The 23,572-nt window shown below is 42.8% G+C and overlaps 2 protein-coding genes across 5 annotated transcripts in view; both read right to left on the bottom strand.

The window, feature by feature from the left end:
- Window positions 1-2,757, bottom strand: part of si:ch211-196i2.1 (collagen alpha-1(I) chain) — a 149,176-nt gene extending 146,419 nt beyond the window's left edge. For both annotated transcript variants that reach the window (XM_024402588.2, XM_042311149.1), the window contains exon 1: window positions 2,320-2,757. In XM_024402588.2, the coding sequence (XP_024258356.2) occupies window positions 2,320-2,443 (124 nt within the window). In that variant the 5' untranslated portion in view covers window positions 2,444-2,757. The remainder of the gene's footprint in view (window positions 1-2,319) is intronic.
- Window positions 2,758-5,221: 2,464 nt separating this feature from the next.
- Window positions 5,222-23,572, bottom strand: part of LOC112234449 (voltage-dependent N-type calcium channel subunit alpha-1B-like) — a 213,817-nt gene continuing 195,466 nt past the window's right edge. For 2 of the 3 annotated variants that reach the window (XM_042311163.1, XM_042311165.1), the window contains exons 44-47: window positions 22,730-22,768; window positions 15,306-15,567; window positions 9,553-9,776; window positions 5,222-9,413 (exon numbers count right to left, since the gene is read on the bottom strand). In XM_042311163.1, coding sequence (XP_042167097.1) covers window positions 8,880-9,413; window positions 9,553-9,776; window positions 15,306-15,567; window positions 22,730-22,768 — 1,059 coding nt within the window. In that variant the 3' untranslated portion in view covers window positions 5,222-8,879. The remainder of the gene's footprint in view (window positions 9,414-9,552; window positions 9,777-15,305; window positions 15,568-22,729; window positions 22,769-23,572) is intronic. The other variant, XM_042311164.1, reaches the window with a different exon arrangement.

Genomic DNA, 23,572 nt, shown 5'->3' with positions numbered 1-23,572 from the left:
GCTGGCACTCAAGTCAAACAGACAAATCACCACTGTAGGACCTTTAATACAAAAGCTGTTGAAAAAATGAAGCCGATTTATCAACCGCTGCTGAAAGGCTGCAATCGTGCAGTATGTAATTCCTCACAGTTGGAGAGAGTTCAAATATGCACCCGTTGAGTGATTCTTATATGATAGATCATGGAGGGTACCTGCTGGGGATGATGTACAGAATCTCCCTGCACACTATAGCAAAGTCTCAAAGGTGTTGTTGCCACCAAAGTCCACCACACCCAGCGCAATTACAGTGCAGACAGCTATACTGTATGAGGTCACCGTCACCTTTAACACATTGCTGTGGGTTTAGTCACTTTTGCTATGACAATAACCCCTCAGCTCCCACCCAGTGGGATAAAATTATTAGGTTATTAGGTTATTGAGCTCAACTATGTTTAGGCCTTCTCTGATACTGGTCATCATTCTTAGTATCAACAGAATTAGCAAAGCCCCCAGGTGAGCCAAGCTATTTTTACTACAGAGTATAATAGTAATACAATCTAAATCAATGAGTAACCACCTCACAAGGCTTATTTATATGGCTGCCTAGAGGACTATTATCTTAACATTACATAATCACGGTTGTCAAAGAAAGAGTTCGCGCTCTGCCATCCGCAACGACTCCAGGGACCCCTCTCAAAACATTCCGTAAAAACATTCGACACCGAACTTGGGGCTGGATTCAGTCAACATCACCCCAGGATTTGTCTGTCACTTTAACAGTCTAATTCGAGTCTTTAGCATGGTCTTGTCTTTTCAGACAACGATTATTTGGTCCCTTATGTGGCAACTGAATATGTTCTGAAATCTGTTAGAAATGTATTGTAATGTTTTAAAAAATGTAGAACAGCCTTAATTTTGCTGGACCCCAGGAAGAGTAGCTGCTGCCTTGGCAGGAACTAACGGGAATCTATAATAAATACAAATACAAAACAGACCTAAAGATATCTGAGGAAATGTGATAATAGTATATTTGGAAAATAGTTCTGTCACTGATATTGATAGTACTGTCACTGATAATGATAGTACTGTCACTGATATTGTTGCATATGTCAACAGCTTTCTGGAGCCCAGCTGGAGATGAGCTCTGATCCCCAGGGAGTGCTCTGATAACACAGTACTACTCAGATCCTCTGACCTTACGGCATCGTTAGACGTATGGTAATACCTGTGAGAGCAATTCAAGAGCTACAGTATCACAAAGCTTTGCCAGTGTGTATATGGCCAAACTGTCGAGACAGACAACTTTGAACTGTGTTCGAACGCAATCCTCATTTGTCAGTGATGTTTAAACAGTGTGTCATCATACTGTACGAGTGTTGGAAAGCAGTTACTTCACTGTGCTTTGTGTTGAGTCTTCAAGGGAGGTTGTCAACCCCCTTCATTGCTGTGACTGTTGACAAGTGTCTTGATTTCACCATGTGCCAAGAGCTCTTAAAATGGAGGTTAAAAGCTGAGCACCCATTTCAAGAGAGAGGTGGCACAAAAGACAAGATGAGATAAGGGGTTGGGTACCAGGGGGAGGATGGTTGACAACGATCAATTAGAGACTCTATATTGCACTCTTTTTGGACAGCCTCCTGGCTTACGGTAATAAATAGGACTGATAGTGGAGTTGTCTGCAAGAAGTTCCCATGCAGAATGTAACCTAATAAGGTTCAAACTGGACAGCCAGGAAATCAGTCCAAGGAGGGTTAATTAATCTTGCCAATGATTATGGCACATTATCAGAGTGTGCTCAAATCTGCTCTGGCTCTAAAGAGCATGCTGTGCTGGAGGTGGCACATAAACATAGCTGATGACAGCATCTAAGTCTACTTAAATACATATGATGACATTAAGGGATGTTTCAGAAAAGAGTACATTTTAGAAATAATTCAGAGTGAAATAACTAGGGGTTACTTCAATATAATTGTTCCCAGAAAGAATACAAATGTGATGTGACAAATCTGACAAAGAAGATAAGATAAAGATGAAACACTTATTCCCCCTTAGAAAAATTTAATTAAACATTAGCGGCTCAATGAGGCCCAGAAGTTATATGACAAGAATGTAGAGTCCACCCAATATCGTTCCTTGAATAATTGAATAATTGTGAAATCAATGTATTATGACAAAAACAGTAGGCTGGCTAGGTGACAGTCTAAGTTGACTTTGCAGCACTACTGCGAGGGACATTACAAAAGCACATCGATGTCATAGCTATATGGCCAGGCTTAAAGATACATTCACTCATCAAATGTATTCACACATTATTTCGGCAAACCACATGTCCTTCCTCACCTGTTGGTAGCATCCCCGACCCTGACTCGCCAGGAGAGTCTGTGCGTCCAGCGTCAACAGAGGCAGCGCTGATTTTGAAGAGCACTAGTAGACAACATGTCCACTTTACCACCCAGAACAACATTTTCCTTCAATATCAGAAAGTCCTAAACTGTTTAAATCAATTAACGTCGAACAATGTATTACTGGTAAAAATAAATGCGTCCTCAGGTTGATGGGATGGGGAGGCGGAAACATCCAACGGTGCTATGCATTTTTGGTAAAGTCAAAGGTTTCCCTTTCACTCAAAACGTCTCACTTATAAATCACTGAAAGCAAAATCACTTAAGTTCTGAGACAAATATGTATATTTCATGAATATAACATTAGCTGAATTGTTTTGAATATCTCTCTCTAAAAGCATCTGTGGCAACCTCTCCACCTTCTCTCATTCAAGAAGAGCTCGCGCGCAAATACACCACAGCTCCCCGCCCACCCTCGCGATTCAAACCAATGAAACCCTTCTAAGGTCCGCACACCTCTGCATCAAGCATGTGACAGACTAGGCTAGTGGGAGACAGCTCCCCTCTCCAGGCAAGTACTTCAGGCAGGATATTCAAATAAATTGGAGAATAAGTTGTATTGGGGACCGGTCAGGGGCAGACTGGCCATCTGGCATGGGCTGGTCCATTTTTAGCCCAGAGGGCCTATCTAACTTCGATTTTTTTTTGGGGGGGGGAATGATTATTATCTGGATAATAACGGGGCCTCAACAAAATTAATTGTCCAGTGTGGGGGCCTCGAGGAAAGAAATTGTCCCGTGTGGGGGCTCAAGGACAAAAATGAGGCATACTAAAATACTCAACTAGTCTAAAGAAGGCCAGTTACAGTGGGGCAAATAAGTATTTAGTCAGCCACCAATTGTGCAAGTTCTCCCACTTAAAAAGATGAGAGAGGCCTGTAATTTTCATCATAGGTACACTTCAACTATGACAGACAAAATGGGAAAAAACAATCCAGAATATCACATTGTAGAATTTTTTATGAGTTTATTTGCAAATTATGGTGGAAAATAAGTATTTGGTCAATAACAAAAGTTTATCTCAATACTTTGTTATATACCCTTAGTTGGCAATGACAGAGGTCAAACGTTTTCTGTAAGTCTTCACAATGTTTTCACACACTGTTGCTGGTATTTTGGCCCATTCCTCCATGCAGATCTCCTCTAGAGCAGTGATGTTTTGGGGCTGTTGCTGGGCAACACGGACTTTCAACTCCCTCCAAAGATTTTCTATGGGGTTGAGATCTGGAGACTTCTTACGAAGCCCCTCCTTCGTTGCCCGGGCGGTGTGTTTGGGATCATTGTCATGCTGAAAGACCCAGCCACGTTTCATCTTCAATGCCCTTGCTGATGGAAGGAGGTTTTCACTCACAATCTCATGATACATGGCCCCATTCATTCTTTCCTTTACACGGATCAGTCGTCCTGGTCCCTTTGCAGAAAAACAGCCCCAAAGCATGATGTTTCCACCCCCATGCTTCACAGTAGGTATGGGGTTCTTTGGTTGCAACTCAGCATTTGTCCTCCAAACACGGCGAGTTGAGTTTTTACAAAAAAGTTATATTTTGGTTTCATCTGACCATATGACATTCTCCCAATCTTCTTCTGGATCATCCAAATGCTCTCTAGCAAACTTCAGATGGGCCTGGACATGTACTGGCTTAAGCAGGGGGGACAAGTCTGGCACTGCAGGATTTGAGTCCCTGGCGGCGTAGTGTGTTACTGGTGGTAGGCTTTGTTACTTTGGTCCCAGCTCTCTGCAGGTCATTCACTAGGTCCCCCCGTGTGGTTCTGGGATTTTTGCTCACCGTTCTTGTGATCATTTTGACCCCACCGGGTGAGATCTTGCGTGGAGCCCCAGATCGAGGGAGATTATCAGTGGTCTTGTATGTCTTCCATTTCCTAATAATTGCTCCCACAGTTGATTTCTTCAAACCAAGCTGCTTACCTATTGCAGATTCAGTCTTCCCAGCCTGGTGCAGGTCTACAATTTTGTTTCTGGTGTCCTTCGACAGCTCTTTGGTCTTGGACATAGTGGAGTTTGGAGTGTGACTGTTTGAGGTTGTGGACAGGTGTCTTTTATACTGATAACAAGTTCAAACAGGTGCCATTAATACAGGTAACGAGTGGAGGACAGAGGAGCCTCTTAAAGAAGAAGTTACAGGTCTCTGAGAGCCTGAAATCTTGCTTGTTTGTAGGTGACCAAATACTTATTTTCCACCATAATTTGTAAATAAATTCATAAAAAATCCTACAATGTGATTTTCTGGATTTTTTTCTCATTTTGTCTGTCATAGTTGAAGTGTACCTTTGATGAAAATTACAGGCCTCTCTCATCTTTTTAAGTGGGAGAACTTGCACAATTGGTGGCTGACTAAATACCTTTTTGCCCCACTGTATATTGCTTCTTTAATGAGAACAACAGTTTTCAGCTGTTCTAACATAATTGCAAAAGTGTTTTCTAATGATCAATTAGCCTTTTAAAATGATAAACTTGGATTAGCTAACACAACGTGCCATTGGAACACAGGAGTGATGGTTGTTGATAATGGGCCTCTGTACGCCTATGTAGATATGCTATTAAAAATTTCAATTTCCAGCTGCAATAGTGATTTACAACATTAACAATGTCTACATTGTATTTCTGATCAATTTGATGTTATTTTAACGGACAAAAAAAATTTGCTTTTCTTTCAAAAACAAAGACATTTCTAAGTGACCCCAAACTAATGAAAGGTAGTGTATATTTGAGTGGAAAGCAAGCCCCTATATGCCACTCTTACAATAAAGATATCCACAACAAAACATATCACCATAAAGCAGGTGAGTATTACCAAGAAATACACCAACTCATTCTCTGTATTCATTTTCGTATATCTTTATTCAAGGTCTTCAATTCATACAAAATGTAATGGTATAAATGACTGTAGGATTGACAGTCATATAACATATTCGACAGTAAAGGACCCAGTTGCTCCAGAACCTCAGAAAATAATCCTTCTTCACTAAACCACACATATGGTTCAAATATAGTTCAATACTTTTGTTTAAATGTTGATATTTAAGCTCTTTTGTCTTTCCAGAAACAAAAACATATGATTTAAAGATCTTCAGAAAATACAACCAGTGAATAGATTGTATAAAAAAAATGATATTATTTTTGCACATGCACATACTTTTCATAACATGCAAACATGACATGTCCAGGGAATATAGCCACAGGAAATCTGGATGAGGTATGCAGAGACAAACTGGTGTGGTTTTAAAATGGCACTCTAATAATGGGGGGTTGGGGTTGGGGTGGGGTGGGTGAGGTTGAAAAAAATAAAGGATCTGTTCACAGATCTAGGGGTGCACACTGCTTTCTCCTCAACTAGGGCACCATAAAGTGGCTTTTAGAGGCCAAGGAAGATTCTTGCAATCTACAATGCTACTGTACCTTCCCCTATAAATAGCCATGTTCAAATGTAAAGTCTTCGATTCAAAGTCTAGTACTTCACCTTTTGACGATCCATCAAATAGATTGCGCAATACATCTGACGCTAGAAAACAAAATAGATCAAAATAAATGTGATTTCTGATTCCGTACAATAAAAACGTACAATAAAAACAAACACATGTTTACATCTGGGTGGTTGTATCAGGCTACATGCAATAGACCTGCTGAACTCAAAATGTCCTGTTTGACATAATTCAATTGTTAATAATTGTGCCTTTGTCAATGCATTTTCAATGTACATTATATACTACATTTGCATTTTTACAACTCTTTGTAAATATATCCAAAGTCAAATTTGGTCACAATCGTGCTAAAGCCTGAATCTGGAGAACCCAGAGGGTAAAGTTACAGGGCAAGTGAGAGTTAGTCCAAAAGTGTCATCTTGTTGCATAGCCCTACTTGAAAGAGTCAACTGTCAACGCAACCCTTCAATACCTGCGAAGACACAAAGTTGTAGGCTATGTATCAGTTAGTGAAGGCCTTCACACGACCCTGCCTTCAGGATAAATATATTTGGAAGAAAACTAACCCATGAGATATGGGCAAAAGTGGCAGAATTCATAAGCATACTGTACATGTAATCTACTTCTCTTCATATATGAGAGATATGAGGCAAGTGTTTATAAACATGATACTTGAATATATTGTTTCTATCAATAAGAACACGTAAAGTGAAACTTCCTAGTTGGAGGGAATCACAAATGGCACTTTTTCCCCTTGGAACCACTTTGCCTTCCATCTAACTCTGGCAGTAGTGTATATTTTTGGAAGAGAAAGGCAAAAGCTCTGTATACACCCTTAAGCAAAAGTAAACACAACTTCGACAAGTTCAAAACCCTGGCATGCATTACATTGCTTGCTTTAGATCTGTAGTTCTGACCTACTTATGACTCTATTTTACATAATCATTACAAAAAAAATGTGTTGATGCATTCTTTTCCTCATTGGAGGTTCAAAGAGAAAGCCTTGTTACTGTATTCCTTGAATTCAGTAAACCTCTCTTTGCTTTACAACTATATACATTTTTACTCATATGCACAACAGTGACTATGTATACCTCCTATACCGTAAACCCTATATCATACGTTCCATCCTCCCCTCTCCAGTGTTGATACATCACAAAAGTCAGGCTGAATTATAACTATAATAACATATATTTAATGATAGGCACTTGGTATTCAGCCACTAGAGCAGTACGTTAGAAAGAGTTGACCGACCCAACCACACTCATATCATTTGCACTAGGTACAACTTACAAAAAATGAACATCATGAAAAGATATTCCATTTAATGTTATAGTTCCATAAAAAATAAATTAGAATCTTCAGTCCTTCTGTGTTTTGGGTTGTTGTTCAGAAATAGTTCAACATGTCATAGGTGACACGGGAAAACAGCAGCAATACTATACCTCCTTAACCATATACTCTCCGTAATGCATCTTACTGTAATACCCAGAGTTATAGAAAGAGGGAATTAGGCCAGGTTTTAGAACATCCGCCATGTTAGAACCCATATAAAACTCTATTCTTGAAATGTTGGTGATGTAACAATATGAGAGCGCCTATGACAGTTCCCTAAGAAATGACCCGTTGTAAACAAGCAAAACAGAGCAGCGAATTTAACATACATTTCTATTGATTAGCATTTGGAATTATGTGTATTGCAAGTCTGCACAACGCCAATTATCAATTAGCCACGGCTATAGAGGAGAAAGTGGCAGTCTCGGAACATTCAGACAAAAAGTGCATTGACCCAACTCTCTATATATGACTCTGGTAAGACACTCTTAGAAAACAATGTGCTATCTAGAACCTAAAAGGGTTATACGTCTGTCCCCATAGGAGAACCCTTTTTGGTTCCAGGTAGAACCCTTTTGATTTCAGGTAGAAGCCTTTTGGGTTCCATATAGAACCCTTTTCACAGAGAGTTCAACAGCGAACCTAAAAGGGTTCTCCTAAGGGCCAAAAACCCCTTTTGGAAGCTTTTTTTCTAAGAGTGTACCAACAGGAGTCTAACAACGCTCTTGTGTAGAAAGAGTTAAAGAGATACTAAAGGATTTTCTGCAGAGAGGGAAGGGATTGGGTGGTAGTGCATCATTATCATCACTTGTTCCTCCTGGTTCTACTCATATTACTTCCAGTGCCAGCAGACACACTACAGGACAAGACACACCATTACGAACGTCGGCCCATGCACAGTAGATCACCAGCTGGGTGTCAACTAGCAGGGGCGATTCATCGTGTAGAAATGAATAGAAAATGGCGCCCGTTATTCTGGCGACAGGACAGCCACCTGCTGCTTTTAACCGTTCATAGGCATGGTGTTCATAGGCATTTTGTCCTTTAGCCAGCAATAGAACGTAGTCCCATTTTAGATCTGGACAGAGGGGGACAGAAAGGCTTTCATCTGGTCAATACTGTAGAGAAAAACCAGTTCACAGTCTTAGTTGTTTTCCTCCAAAGACCGTAGGAAGACATTTAGGCTTTTTTTTCATCTATTAAAACTATTTGACTGACCAGCGCTTTAAATATTCACAGGGATTTCACATGTGCTCTGCACACCATCAACTTTCATTTCAGTGAAAGAATGGAATTGATAAAATGTAATATCAGGTGTCCTTCGTCCTTTAGTGCCATTTGCCAAGAAAAGAGAAAACATCCCTAAGAATGGTTTTCCTGTTCAGAGTACTTTCTGTATGTTTAACACATCTTGGAATATACCTGTCTCCATTAGCCACCTATGAGCACACAGGAACTGACATCAACTGACATGTGGCCCTCTGTAGCTCAGTTGGTAGAGCATGGTGCTTGCAATGCCAGGGTCGTGGGTTTGAGTCCTGGGACTACCCATACATACAATGTATGCACGCATGACTGTAAGTTGCTTTGGCTAAAAGTGTCTGCTAAATGGCATATATTATATATTATCAACACTGTACTGTAATCTGTACAAAACATGAGCGAGTTCATCAACGTTCAAGCTAAAACGCTTTCAGACATGTGAAGGGGGATGTAAGCTACGCTAACACCAGTCATCCTCTTCCTTCTCCCGGAAGCTCCCAGTTCCTCTGGTGCTGGAACTCGAACCGGCGTTGACCCCCAGAGTGAAGTGGTACCCGTTTGGGACCCCAGCCCGGCCCTGTGGGGCAGGTGCAGAGGAAGGCTCAGTAGCCCCATGGGAAGCTGAGGCAGAGGTCCTGGGGGAGCATCCACCTCCCCCTCCATGGGTGCTCACAGCGTCCTGGAAGTCATCAGGCTCCTCAGGGAGGCTGCGTGGAGGGGCACCCCGCGACTGGGGGCCCAGGTTGGGGTCTGAGCCGATGCGGGTGACGGGCATGGCGGGTGACTCCAGCAGGGCGCTATGCTCTGAGAGGCCCCGGCTGAGACTGGACTTGTGCCCCGTGGCACCAAACTGCACAGGTGAGGAGTTGGCGGTCTTGTAGGCCACGGCGGGGCGGGGGGTGAGGGGGGTCTGGGGGAGCTGTCTGCGCCCACGGCAGGGCGTGCTGAACGCTGAAGTTAAGACCACTTGGCTGCCTTTAGCCATGCCGATACTCTGCAAGAGACAGCAAACAAATCAGAGAGTAGTTGAGAGGCAGGGATGGACGGCATACTGGCCACTCTAACCTGAATCATCTCACCCTGAAGCAGCACTATGATCCCACCCTAAAACCACAAGCTCCAGGTCCACTCACCTGCTTGAAGAGGCCCAGGTCATGGGTCTCTCCAGGGGAGGTGGAGCGGCTCGGTCCGGCTGACTTGGTGTGGTAGTGCTCCCTGCCTCCGTAGCGCTCACAGGAGTAGTAGCGCTGCTTCTCCCCGGCAGCAGAGTGATGCCTCCTCTCCTGAGGCCTGCCTCGGTCACGCTCCCTCGCCCGCTCCATGGACAAGCCCTCCACGGCAGGATCAGCAGGCAAACCTGAGGCCGACACACACAGACACAAGATTAGGGACTGAAGTAAACTACACTCGTGGAGTATATATGTGCATGTGGGTGTGCATCCCTCAGACCAAATAAAAATGCATAACTCTAAAACATCAGGAAGTGATTTTTGTTGATCTTTCAATTTTCTTCCAAAATTCTATGCTCTGATGAAAACCACAATGACAGAACAAAACAGCTTTAAGTGGCTGTTTTTCATTCTTAATGTGTCATAGCCCTACCCTAGTGTGTCTAGCCCAGAGGAATGTAACTCTTTCTCATCCTCCCTCTGTCTATTGCTCTCCCTCCTTCCCTCTCTCCCTCACCCTCTCTCTGTCTCCTCTCTGGGTTTTCTGTTGCCCTGCCAAGAGGTGTCCATAAATCCCACTGACTGGGCCTGTCCACTGGGGCCTTTTATCTGCACCAATAAAGCCCAGCTGCTGCTGCCCTCCAATGCCAACACAAAAAACATCCTGCGCCCACGACACCAATGCGCTCCACCAGACCATTGAATACGGCCTGATCTCTATTGCAGATGATCTCTGTGTGACCACCAGCGGACACTAGGGTTTCATATTTTCCCAGTATTTTACAAATGTTCCATCCTGAGAATAATTCACTTTCCTATCCTGGGAACACAGTATTTTACGCCAAAACCCAACGTGTCATTCAAAAGCATTATAAAGCACATTAAAAGGCCTATGTCTGGATTTGATTAGAGATTTGATAAAAGCCTGATGCTACCTGAGCCTGATGAGCCATACATTAAATACATTATATGAGCCCTACATTTAAGACATTTATTGAGCTCAGGCCCAAACGAATGTGCCATTATCCAGTACATATAATATACTACTACTGCTACTGTATACAATATATTATACTGCACATTATGCACGACAGAAACACATAAAAGCTCATAGACCTAGCTCGCTATATGCTCTCTTGGGAAAATAAATTATATTTTTGAGCGTGAACTGTATTACTGTTCTGTGTTTTATTATACTGTTTTATGTGGACAGGAATTACACACACCGGTCAAACCATGATAAAGCAGGGATAGAGCATGACTCTGGAGCAGCACAAGCGGCCGACAGAGTTACAAGTACTTGCTAGCGAATTTGATTTTGAAGTATAACAGGGCCTAATAATTAGTATGATTAGTATGCTCATGCATTTACAGTATATTTACACCTTACATAATATGTTATTCGCCTACCTCTTTCTCTTTTGGTTCATTCCTTGCTTGCTTTCAACAGTTAAATGAAATAAGTTTCATTATCCTTTTATTTCATCATTCTAATGACGCAGGAGGCCTTCACTTGTCTTCACGAAGATGGAATGGCTGTCACGCCCTGGTCTTAGTATTTTGTGTTTTCTATATTTATTTGGTCAGGCCAGGGTGTGACATGGGTTTATTTTGTGTTGTGTTTATGTACTGGGTTTTTTCGTAGGTTTTAGGATTGTGGCTTAGTGGGGTGTTCTAGCAAAGTCTATGGTTGCCTGAGGCGGTTCTCAATCAGAGGCAGGTGATTCTCATTGTCTCTGATTGGGAACCATATTTAGGCAGCCATATTCTTTGAGTGTTTCGTGGGTGATTGTCACTGTCTCTGTGTTATTGTCACCAGATAGGCTGTATAAGTTTTCGCGTTCCGTTTCTTGTTTTTGTATTGTCGTGTTTATTTCGTCATTAAACATGTATCGTATTAACCACGCTGCATTTTGGTCCGACTCTCTTTCGACGGAAGAAAACCGTAACAATGGCTTTGGGTCTGAATAAATAACTGCTATAGCCTACCGCCACCGTGCATTCGCTCTTCCTTCAAACTTCCTGTGAATTCTATTGGCTGCTGTATTTACAATTCAGCAAAAAAATGCTTGCGCCCCTCTTCGAAAAGTCAAAAAAAGTCATAACCCATCATTAATTAGCTAAGAATAAAGCGATTACTGCATTGAATTTATTACCTGAAAGAGGTAGTCTAGGACATCAGTGCATTCAGAAAAATTATTCGAAAATGTATTCATCAATCTACACACAAACCCTATTAATGTCAGAGCAAAAACAGATTTTTAGACATTTCTGCAAATGTATTGAAAATTCAAAAATGAAAAATAACATTTACATAAGTATTCAGACCTTTTACTTAGTACTTTGTTGAAGCACCTTTGGCAGCGATTACAGCCTTGAGTCTTCTTGGGTATGACGCTACAAGCTTGGCACCTCTGTATTTGGGGAGTTTCTCACATTCTTCTCTGCAGATCATCTCAAGCTCTGTCAGGTTGGATGGGGAGCATTTTCAGGTCTCTCCAGAGATTTTCGATTGGGTTCAAGTCCGGGCTCTGGCTGGGCCACTCAAGGACATTCAGAGACATGTCCTGAAGCCTCTCCTGAGTTGTCTTGGCTGTGTGCTTAGGGGTATATGTCCTGTTGAAAGGTAAACCTTCACCTCAGTCTGAGGTCCTGAGCGCTCTGGACCAGTTTTCATCAAGGATCTCTCTGTACTTTGCACCATTTATCTTTCCCTCGATCCTGACTAGTCTCCCAGTCCCTGCCTCTGAAAACATCCCCACAGCATGATGCTGACCAAGGCCCTTCTCCTCCGATTGCGCAGTTTGGCCAGACGGACAGCACTAAGAATAGTCTTGGTGGTTCCAAACTTCTTCCATTTAAGAATGATGGAGGCCACTGTGTTCTTGGGGACATAGAAATGTTTTGGTACCCTTCCCCAGGTCTGTGCCTCGACACAATCCTGTCTCGGATCTCTACAGACCATTCCTTGGACCTCATTGGTTGGTTTTTGCTCTGACATGCACTGTCAGCTGTGGGACCTTATATAGACAAGTGGGTGCCTATCCAAATAGTGTCCAATCAATTGAATTTGCCACAGGTGTACTCCAATCGAGTTGTAGAAACATCTCAAGGATGATCAATGGAAACAGGATGCACCTGAGCTCAATTTCGAGTCTCAAATTGTATTTTTATACATTTGCAAGAATTTCTAAAAATCTGTTAATACTTTGTCATTATGGGGTATTGTTGAGGATATTATTTATTTAATCCATTTTAGAATAAGGCTGTAATGTAACAAAATGTAGGAAAAAGGAAGGGTTCCGAATGCACTGTATATCAAACTAGAACAGGATTATCTCTTTTGGATGCAATTTGAATGGAGTTGATTGAGAGAAAGACTCAGAGAGTGCTCACAGGGTGCACTGCTTTAAAACTCTGCAGCTGCAATATAAAATATATATATCTTTAATATAAAAAAAATGGTCTATCATGTCTGCTTTAAGTCTGGTTTCGGGGTGGGGCTCTGTTAGAACATGGAGGGGTTGGGGTGGGTTTAATTAGATTTGGTAGGGAATCCGTGTGTGTTCTTCCCTCTACCAGTTCCGTCTGTTATCTGTATCAGCATAAAAAATACAAAATAAAATATTATAATAAGGCGAGCCCCGAAAGCCAGATGGAGATGGGTAAATTAGACGGGCATTCGGTCTTTATATTACTGTAGCATAGACTATGTTGCAGAAAATATAGGCCTACCAATCACAATAAAACAAGTTACCATAATGAGATGGTAGGTCTACATGCATTGTGACCTGCGCTCCATATTGAGATGGGCAGTCTGTCCCCACCCTGAGCGTTGATGATTCATACATGCAGAGGCCGTAGAGAAACCCGATTTAGACAGCGCATATCATTTAACAGTTCCATTTCACCCCATGCTGTTCATAGAAATATTTTATTATCATTTACCGATTTCTAGCAGTTACTTATCCTCGGAAAAGGGAGTGATTTTAGGCGGTAAATCCCGGTAAATCTCAATAACCGGGTTCCCGCCATTGAACTCAAGTGGACACACACTGACCAGCATCACTAGTACGCTCAGTCAGCACAACAGTTCCAAGGATCATGTTTCTGCTTTATGGAGGTCATGGCTAGGTCCCAATTAGCACCCTATTGCCTATGTAGGACACTGTGTGACCAGGGTCCAGAGCCCTATGGTGAATAATGTACCATTTGGGACAAAGCTCATGTGTGTCAGACATGAACTCATACAGAGCAAACAGGGACATAGGGGTGTCATCATGGATTCTGAGCCATGTGGAATGGTACAGTATCTGTGTGGGTGTGTATGAGGTACAGTAGGTCAGTATGGGTGTGTGTGCATGTGTGTACTGACGACATTTAACCTATGGGAGAAAATGAACTAAACCAACAAAACTCTTGGCTGCTGAAGCCCCTGTTCTGTGGGGCTCAGGCTGCCTGAGATAATCTCGACTAGAAGAAAAAAGGTGTCTTAGCTTGCACATGAGACTGGCTAATTTCACATCGTTGTACAGTGCGTAGTGGCTGCCCCGTCACCCATAAGGGGAGCTACTATTGGAGCAGCTTAGCCGATTATATAACTACCGCTTTTGAGGTTATAGTACAAAGGGTAACGACGTATACAAACTTTAAAAAATCAAATCCCCACAAAGCAAATTTTCCTAGGGGAACTCATAAGTCTCTTTGTTAGTCAGATGGAAAGCTTGACACGCAAAATCCCTGGCTCAAGCTTTCTATTAAACACAACAGAAACCTCTTTCCTTCATAACCCGATCACAGGCCCTTAATCCGATACGGAATTTCTGCTACTATGCAAAAGCGTCCAAGCGATTTGGAACAAGAGCCAAGTCTCTTGGTCTCTCTGCCTCTGAGAATGAAAGGTTTCCTTACTCTATTTCTGTATGAATTCATAGTTCATCATATACTATATGGGTTCCACAGTGAGGTGTCTTTCAGTCTGTGTATGTTGCTGCATGAGCGGAAGTATGCATGTGAACATGTGAATGCATATGTGTGTGTGTGTGTGTGTGTGTGTGTGTGTGTGTGTGTGTGTGTGTGTGTGTGTGTGTGTGTGTGTGTGTGTAAGCTATGATTGACACTAGCAAAGCAACGGTCTTCCAAGTGTATTTATAAAAGGTCAAAAATACAATTGTGATACATGTAATAGCTGCATAATGAAGTGAGATACTCAATGAATAAAAATGAATTAAATATTGACTGATTTAATGACAGACAAAAACAGATGAAATCCACCAGTTTTGGTGGGAATTTACATTTCAACTTTATGTCATGAAAGGACCCATCTGTAAGCCTCATATGGCTTATTTAGGTGTTTTGTTATCATATTGATAGAATAATAACATTTGATTATGTATAATTTGCATATACACTTGAATATAAATGACCCTTTTGCATAGTCAACTTTAGGTAGTTTATGAGATTTGGCAGTTCCTTTTTGGGAGTGGCTTCCTTTGCAGGTGAATTACTTTGTGGACATTTCAAATGAATGAACTCTTAACTTTTTAAAACTATACAAAGAAACAACATGTGCCATTGTTGACATTTTGAAGGGGACCAGCATGTGTTTGAGTGGCCATAACAGATGGCTGGAGAGAGGGAATTCTGAGGTGGGCGGGGCTTGTGCATTGTTAACGTGTGTGTCTGAACATGCATGTATGGTGTGTACCCCCTCTCACCTGCTATACTAGAAGGCTGCACGCTGGATGCCCTGTCGAGTGACTTCTGCTTCTTGTCCCTGTCCTTGTCCCTGCGTCTGTGACAGCGGTGGTGGTGGTGATGGTGGTAGGGCCTGTCTTGGGCCTGGCCTGGGGCTGAGGATGACTGGGCCTGGGCTTGGCTAGGCCTCTCCAGGGTGTGGTCCCTCGGACTCACCTCCTGGGGGCGCTGGGAAGCCAACGTGGATGCCGACCGCCTGATAGGACTGATGTCTGGGATAGGCTGGGAGGAGCGAGCAAAGACGAAAAACGGTGAGTGGAGGAATACAAGATGGAGGGCTAGCTACCATAGAAGTGTAGCATTAGAGTATTCTAAAATACAGCACAACCACTGGACTGGAGCATCAAGCACCAAACTGTTCACTAGACAGTAGACACAGTACAGACGAGGAGGTACAACAGACAAGTGGACACCAATCTCTGGGCTTGAGACTGACGTTCAACCTCTTCAGACACAAATGTTGAGGAGACATTTCTGACTGAAACACTGAGCGATTTCAATACTCACTACAGTTAATCTTGAATACATCACTAATGATTGGCATACCACCGCCCAATCCCAAATCAACCCATTTGCCCACATCCCTATGGTATAATCAATATGGTAATGATATGGTAATGACTCTACCTTGCCTCTGGCCAGCTTTTATGTGCGGCTTGCTGACATTGTAGGAAGGCTCAGTGTCAGCATGCTGCATGCAATGATCTGGACAAGAGCTAGCCTCTGGCATGCTAAGTGGCAACATACTGGCACCATACCATTACCATGCAGTCTAAATCTATCTTTTTTTATATACACACAGGTGCATAGGGGGTAAGAGCTAATGTTCGATTTGGGGTTGGATGTACGGAATGTTTGGCCCGAGTTGTTAAAACTTGTCATAAACCAGCAGGAGACACTGCTAGTGAACTAAGAATAAGCAGGGTGTTGACGTTTCCCTTGAAATATTTCCCACCTTGACAGGTGCTGAGTTGTCTGTGTTTGGAAAAAGCCTGATGCCGCAGTGAAATTAACATGGCAAAATAGAACATTGAGAAGTTTAAGACTGGAGGTAAATAAAGTAAGTGAAATGACAGGCTGGAACACTAGCTATGTTATTCCTCCCTCTTGTGGTAACAGCCTGGATGACACCCTGCCACAGTTGTCCCATAATGCCAAGAGCAGTCTCCTGGAAACGGCATACGTGTATTCCCCATATAAACCATCCTTTTCAAGTTTAGTTTTTAATTCATTGTTGAAAAGGTAAATCAATGAAGTGATATTGTAGATCATAACCAAATTGATTCTTGAGGTATACGCTCCGTTGAGCTTGTTCTAAGAGTTCCTATCAGTCCCGGCCAGTAGCTACAGTCAGTGGTTTGTACAACAAAAACCACAACAACCACGACAACAACACATGGAAATAAAGAGAGAACAGTACAGTTATGTCAACGTAGGAAAATAGCAGTGCTCTCAGTGCCTACATTAAAACATTAACAAACCACCCACTGAAACGACACACAAACATACAAAGGTCACAATGGTCATATCACGTCACTTCATGGCAAGAAAGCAAAAAAAGAGTGTTTGGTGTCCCATGGATTTATGTGAGGTGAAGTACTAAAACACTCAACAATAATTCTACTGTAGGTGACATGGATCTTGACCACTCACACCAATATGGGCTTTAGCTAATGTCTAAAGAGTGTCAAACTGATGGTGAGAGTATGTGAACTCCCCACTGGAATGGAGGGAGCACATATAGGCCAACATAGAGATGGAAAGAGAGGGATGAGAGAGAAAAGGAAAGAGGTATAACAGAGAGAGAGAAAAGGAAAGAGATATGACAGAGAGAGAGAGAGAGAGAGAGAGAGAGAGAGAGAGAGAGAGAGAGAGAGAGACTTTTGACTTTTTGTCTTTCTTTAATGATACATCCTCATTTCATTAAAACCTCACAACCACCACCACCACCCCCCCACCCCCTTTAAAAAACAAATATCCTGTGTGCTGCATACTCACCTTGTCCTCTACCCCACGATTCAAAACAATATCACACATCACAATAACCAAAACCTCACCACTTCTACAACCGTATATCCAACCCATCTTCCCCAGCTATACAGATGGCCTCCCCGACACACCATCTCCTGAAACATCTCCACACTTTATATAATTTTAAATTAAGCCGCGCAGAGACCATCCCATTAAATAATAGTAAAGGGTCTGTTATCCCCCCACCTCTGACCCTGTTCCTCCTTGTTAGCCAAAGAGCCAACTTTCCCTGAGCCTCACATACCCCCTGCCACTGATGTGCCTTCACTCCTGCTAGGCTCCTAATTTTCCTCACCTTAATGCAGAGGTTGTAGAGGGCTTTACCTCCCACCCTCTCAAACTCCCCCAGGCTCAGAGATTTAAAGTCCAACAAGTCCTCCATACCCCCTTGCCAGTCCCCAGTCTCTGCTGTCACCTGCAGTGGCAGAAACATTAGTGCCCCCCCCCTTTGGCCACTCAAACACCCCCCTTACCGGCTCAGACAGTGCCTCCTGGACCTCCCCCAGGAATCTCTCCAGCAGCCTAAGAGATGTTAGTCCTGTTTGTTGTGCCAGGACTTCCGGGGTTTTCCACCCTTCCTCACCCAGCAGGAGTAAACCAGCTGGAATCAGTCACTTCTGCAGGGTGACCGATTGAACCGATCTCAAAAGGATGGCTGGATTGTGGAAGATAGGCTCCTCCCACAGCCAACATCACTATGGTACAGCAGTCTTTGCACCACCTTTAATCAGAATTGCAGCCACCCTTCTCTCCAGTTCCACCAGGCTCTGTCCTCCTTCGTGGATGGAGATGTACAACACTGCCGCCCTCAGCCAGTGATGGCCCAACCAGAAAAAAATCCACCAGGGCCTCCCGAGTGGCGCAGTGGTCTAAGGCACTGCATCGCAGTTCTAGCTGTGCCTATACCCTGACGCATTCACACAACACGCAAAAGAAGTCCGGTCCAATTATTTCCCCAAATTTTTTATTAAACTCCACTGGGAGTCCATCGACCCCTGGTGTACGGCTGGGGGACATCTGGGTTACGGCCTCTGCCAGTTCATGGGACAACAGGGGAATGTCAATTTCATCCCTCTGTGCCAGAGAGAGCTTAGGGAGTTCTGCAAACAAAACTTGAGCACACATAGGATCACACAGTTCTGCCCCATACCAGTCAGTATAAAACTCCACATTCCGCAATCTCCCCCACCACAGAGGTCACCCACCCATCTGACAGCCGCAAACAATGCATACCCTTGGCTTCATGGCTCTGTCTTTCCGAAAAAAAGAAGAAGGAGCTCAGAGCATCTCCTTGAGCATGGAGAACCTAGCTCTTACAAATGCTCCCTTTGCTTTAACCTGGAAAAAACTGCCCAGGTCTCTACGTAATTCAGCTAAATTAGCCTGGAGGCCTACATTGCCTTGCCCCATGAGCTCAACCTCCACTTCACTGATACTTCGCTAGAGTTGCCCCAATACTCTCCTAGCCTCTGAGGATGAAAGAGCTGTATACCGTTGACAGAAAAGCAGAATTTAGACTGTTCCCACATCCTACCATTGACTCAGAGACTTATACTCCTCTCTTCGCTGCCCCCACCTTTCCCAAAAAGTCTGGAAACCTGAACAAAAAGTAGCATCTTGTAAGAGCTTTACATTAAACTTCCAATAGGATGCTGCCTGTGTCTCATGGCCCCCTGCACATTGACCTCAATTTCCCCCATTGGTGCTTGCAGCCTCACCTTGTCTACAGCCTTTATGTGGGCACGCAAAGCTCTTATTCCCCAAATCCCCACACTCAAAGCACCGTAGACTATCTGTGCTGGCAAACCACGCGTAGAGTCCCTCCCCATGCCTCACTGGTACTTAATGAATATGATGTCAGTTCGGTTGTCATCTGAGACATTATGATTGATGACAGGACGACCTAAACTTTATCTCGGAAAGTCTACACATTATAGTTATCAGATTCACATGGAATTGTTGTGCAATTCAAATGTTTAAATATAAAATGATTTGTGAAAGATTAAATGTAATTTTAGCTTCCAAATGAGAGATTTGGGTTTTCATAAGGTTAAGTGCTCTGCTCAATCAGTGGCCCGCCCCTGTGAAGAGACATGTGTTATAAACTATGAAACACACCCTTCTCTCCCTCCATTATATAAGCCCTTGGCGAAAATGTAACCTCCTGTTCCGGGTACATTAGGATAACGGTCCAATGTCAGAAGGATTAACTACAGAACGAAGCCCATCTCAGCATGAGCTTTGGTTGCGAATGGTATGAACTTTGAACTCTTATTCGCTACAGAAGTGATACCTCCTAGCCGTTGGGTTAGCAGCGGCCGCTGTAAATGTGGGCTAGGAGAGGACAGACAGAGTAGCCTGTCTACCACACAATGACGACACTACAATGTATCCCGTTCACCACCAGAGACACTCTTCAAAGGACTCTGTTGAGCAACATGGCCTTCCATCTACCACTAACCTATTGAAGCGCAGCTCAGAGTAAATATATATTTACCAAATGGATGGTAATTTAGAATGCATAAGATTCTGTATTTACGATAGAGTAGCTGCCTACGGCCCAATAGAGACAGAGCTTCTCCCTTTGTTCTTCAGTCTTCCCGCTCTTTCACTCAAACCCAACCCCCTTTTCTTTGTGTAACCAGCTGTCATATCTGTTCCGTCCGCTAAGGACGTTTTCCTTTATGACATCATTTGTAATCAAGTTATGATTCATTCTGTGAATACGTAATTCTGTGTGATTAGTTAGGTATTTAGTAAATAAATAATTAAACCCAATTTTGAATTGCTGATTCAACTTATTATCCAGGGTTCGTGAAGATAACCAAGAATTTACAACTTTCAGATGTGACTGAAATAAGGTGACGATTAATATTGACTGCTATTGATGTAAAATATTACTAGGTCTTCAAGAGTTTATTTGGAAGATAACTGCTCTGTACATTTTCTTTCGTGGTGCCCGACTCTCTAGTTAATTACATTTACATGATTAGCTCAATCAGGTAATATTAATTACAGAGAAAGGAATTTATAGAATAGCATGTCATATCACTTAATCCGGCATAGCCAAAGACATGACAACGGTGACTATTAAAACCTTCCCAAACCAGAAACCGTGGATTGATGGCAGCATTCGCGCAAAACTGAAAGCGCAAACCACTGCTTTTAATCATGGCAAGGTGACCGGAAACATGACCGAATACAGTGTAGCTATTCCCTCCGCAAGGCAAACAAACAAGCTAAGCGTCAGTATAGAGACAATGTAGAGTCACAATTCAACGGCTCAGACACGGACGTATGTGGCAGGGTCTACAGTCAATCACGGATTACAAAAAGAAAACCAGCCCCGTCGCGGACACCGACGTCTTGCTCCCAGACAAACTAAACAACTTCTTAGCTCACTTTGAGGACAATACAGTGCCACTGACAAGGCCCACTACCAAAACCTGCAGGCTCTCCTTCACCGCAGCCAACGTGAGTAAAACATTTATGTTAACCCTCGCAAGGCTGCCGGCCCAGATGACATCTCTAGCCGCGTCCTCAGAGCATGCGCAGACCAGCTGGCTGGTGTGTTTATGGACATATTCAATCATTCCCTATCCCTCATCTCATATGTATATACTGTACACTATACCATCTACTGCATCTTGCCTATGCCGTTCGGCCATCGCTCATCAATATATTTACATGTATATACAGTGCCTTGCGAAAGTATTCGGCCCCCTTGAACTTTGCGACCTTTTGCCACATTTCAGGCTTCAAACATAAAGATATAAAACTGTATTTTTTGTGAAGAATCAACAACAAGTGGGACACAATCATGAAGTGGAACGACATTTATTGGATATTTCAAACTTTCTTAACAAATCAAAAACTGAAAAATTGGGCGTGCAAAATTATTCAGCCCCTTTACTTTCAGTGCAGCAAACTCTCTCCAGAAGTTCAGTGAGGATCTCTGAATGATCCAATGTTGACCTAAATGACTAATGATGATAAATACAATCCACCTGTGTGTAATCAAGTCTCCGTATAAATGCACCTGCACTGTGATAGTCTCAGAGGTCCGTTAAAAGCGCAGAGAGCATCATGAAGAACAAGGAACACACCAGGCAGGTCCGAGATACTGTTGTGAAGAAGTTTAAACTGAACACACCATCCCCACTGTCAAACATGGTGGTGGCAGCATCATGGTTTGGGCCTGCTTTTCTTCAGCAGGGACAGGAAAGATGGTTATAATTGATGGGAAGATGGATGGAGCCAAATACAGGACCATTCTGGAAGAAAACCTGATGGAGTCTGCAAAAGACCTGAGACTGGGACGGAGATTTGTCTTCCAACAAGACAATGATCCAAAACATAAAGCAAAATCTACAATGGAATGGTTCAAAAATAAACATATCCAGGTGTCAGAATGGCCAAGTCAAAGTCCAGACCTGAATCCAATCGAGAATCTGTGGAAAGAACTGAAAACTGCTGTTCACAAATGCTCTCCATCCAACCTCACTGAGCTCGAGCTGTTTTGCAAGGAGGAATGGGAAAAATTTCAGTCTCTCGATGTGCAAAACTGATAGAGACATACCCCAAGCGACTTACAGCTGTAATCGCAGCAAAAGGTGGCGCTACAAAGTATTAACTTAAGGGGGCTGAATAATTTTGCACGCCCAATTTTTCAGTTTTTGATTTGTTAAAAAGGTTTGAAATATCCAATAAATGTCGTTCCACTTCATGATTGTGTCCCACTTGTTGTTGATTCTTCACAAAAAATACAGTTTTATATCTTTATGTTTGAAGCCTGAAATGTGGCAAAAGGTCGCAAAGTTCAAGGGGGCCGAATACTTTCGCAAGGCACTGTATTCTTATTCATTCCTTTACACTTGTAAGGTAGTTGTTGTGAAATTGTTAGAATACTTGTTAGATGTTACTGCACGGTCGGAACTAGAAGCACAAGCATTTCACTACACTTGCATTAACATCTGTTAACCATGTGTATGTGACCTATAACATTTGATTTGATTTGACCTGAATCCATGTCGTAACGACAGCGTCTCCTCTGCGCTAGGCTGCGAAGTCATCAAGCACACCACAGCGCTCAAAACCCCAGGAAACTAAAACTCTGTCCTCTTCCTCCCTAACTTTGGAAAAAATAACAGTGTGTACCGCTAAACTAACAGTGGGTTAACTCCACCATAGAAAATTAACATTGAAGGAAAAGACCAAGGAAAGAATATAGAATATAAGGAAGGATAGAACCCTCCACAACGCCTCTCAACTACAAAACACTCCCAGCATGCACTGAGAGAGAGAGAGAGAGAGAAGAGAGAGAGAGAGAGAGAGGCGGAACAGGTGTACATACTGCCAGGTAGGTCCCAGGTAGGTGGCGAGGGTGGTTCCGCTATCAGACAGCACACACAGGAAGGAGGTGGGTACAACATTAGCCATGGGCATCAAGAGGAGGAGAGAAAGAGGAGAGAGGAGGGAGGAGAAAGGGAAGAGAGGATGGGAGTGGATGGAGAGAAGGAAAGACCGACAGAGAGCAAAGCGAGACAGACAGGATTCATATGGTTAGACACGTAAACCAATCACACAGCTGGAAAAGAGGGTCCGGAAAAGGCCTTCAAGAGGAAAGAAACCTGGACTCCATTCACCACAAGAGCAGGGAAGAAAACATGGCAAAAATGAAAGACAGGTACAAAATAAATGTCAGACAAAAAAACTTTAAAGCATTGACTATAACCATAATGGAGGTCGACAAAAAGTCTAGTGTCAAACGTGAAAACAGACAAATGGGTCAAAAGAATAACAAGAAATATGTGGAAATGGTTTTCAATATTTATAAACAGGAAAGCATAGTGAAGATGGAGCATATTCGTAATAAGGTTTAAGCAGTTTCCCACACACTTCTCCACCTGAACTTTTTTGGGGGAGAGAGATTTGCATATTACATTATTAAGTATATACGGTACATCAGTAAAGTATATTACACAATGTGGCCATTATCAACAGTTGTTTAAAACATGAATATTTTATATTGTGTAGTATTCAAAAAATACTCTGCGTTAAGACAGACAGTTAAGAAGACAATATTCTCCCATGTGGCTCAGTTGGTTGATTATGGCACTTGCAACATCAGGTTGTGGGTTTGACTCCCACGTGGGACCAATACCAAAATGGATGCGCTCACTACTGTAAGTAGCTC

This window comes from Oncorhynchus tshawytscha, linkage group LG33 (assembly GCF_018296145.1).
Source record: "Oncorhynchus tshawytscha isolate Ot180627B linkage group LG33, Otsh_v2.0, whole genome shotgun sequence".
Taxonomy (NCBI): Eukaryota; Metazoa; Chordata; class Actinopteri; order Salmoniformes; family Salmonidae; genus Oncorhynchus; species Oncorhynchus tshawytscha.
This window is presented reverse-complemented; position numbering and strand designations above follow the sequence as displayed.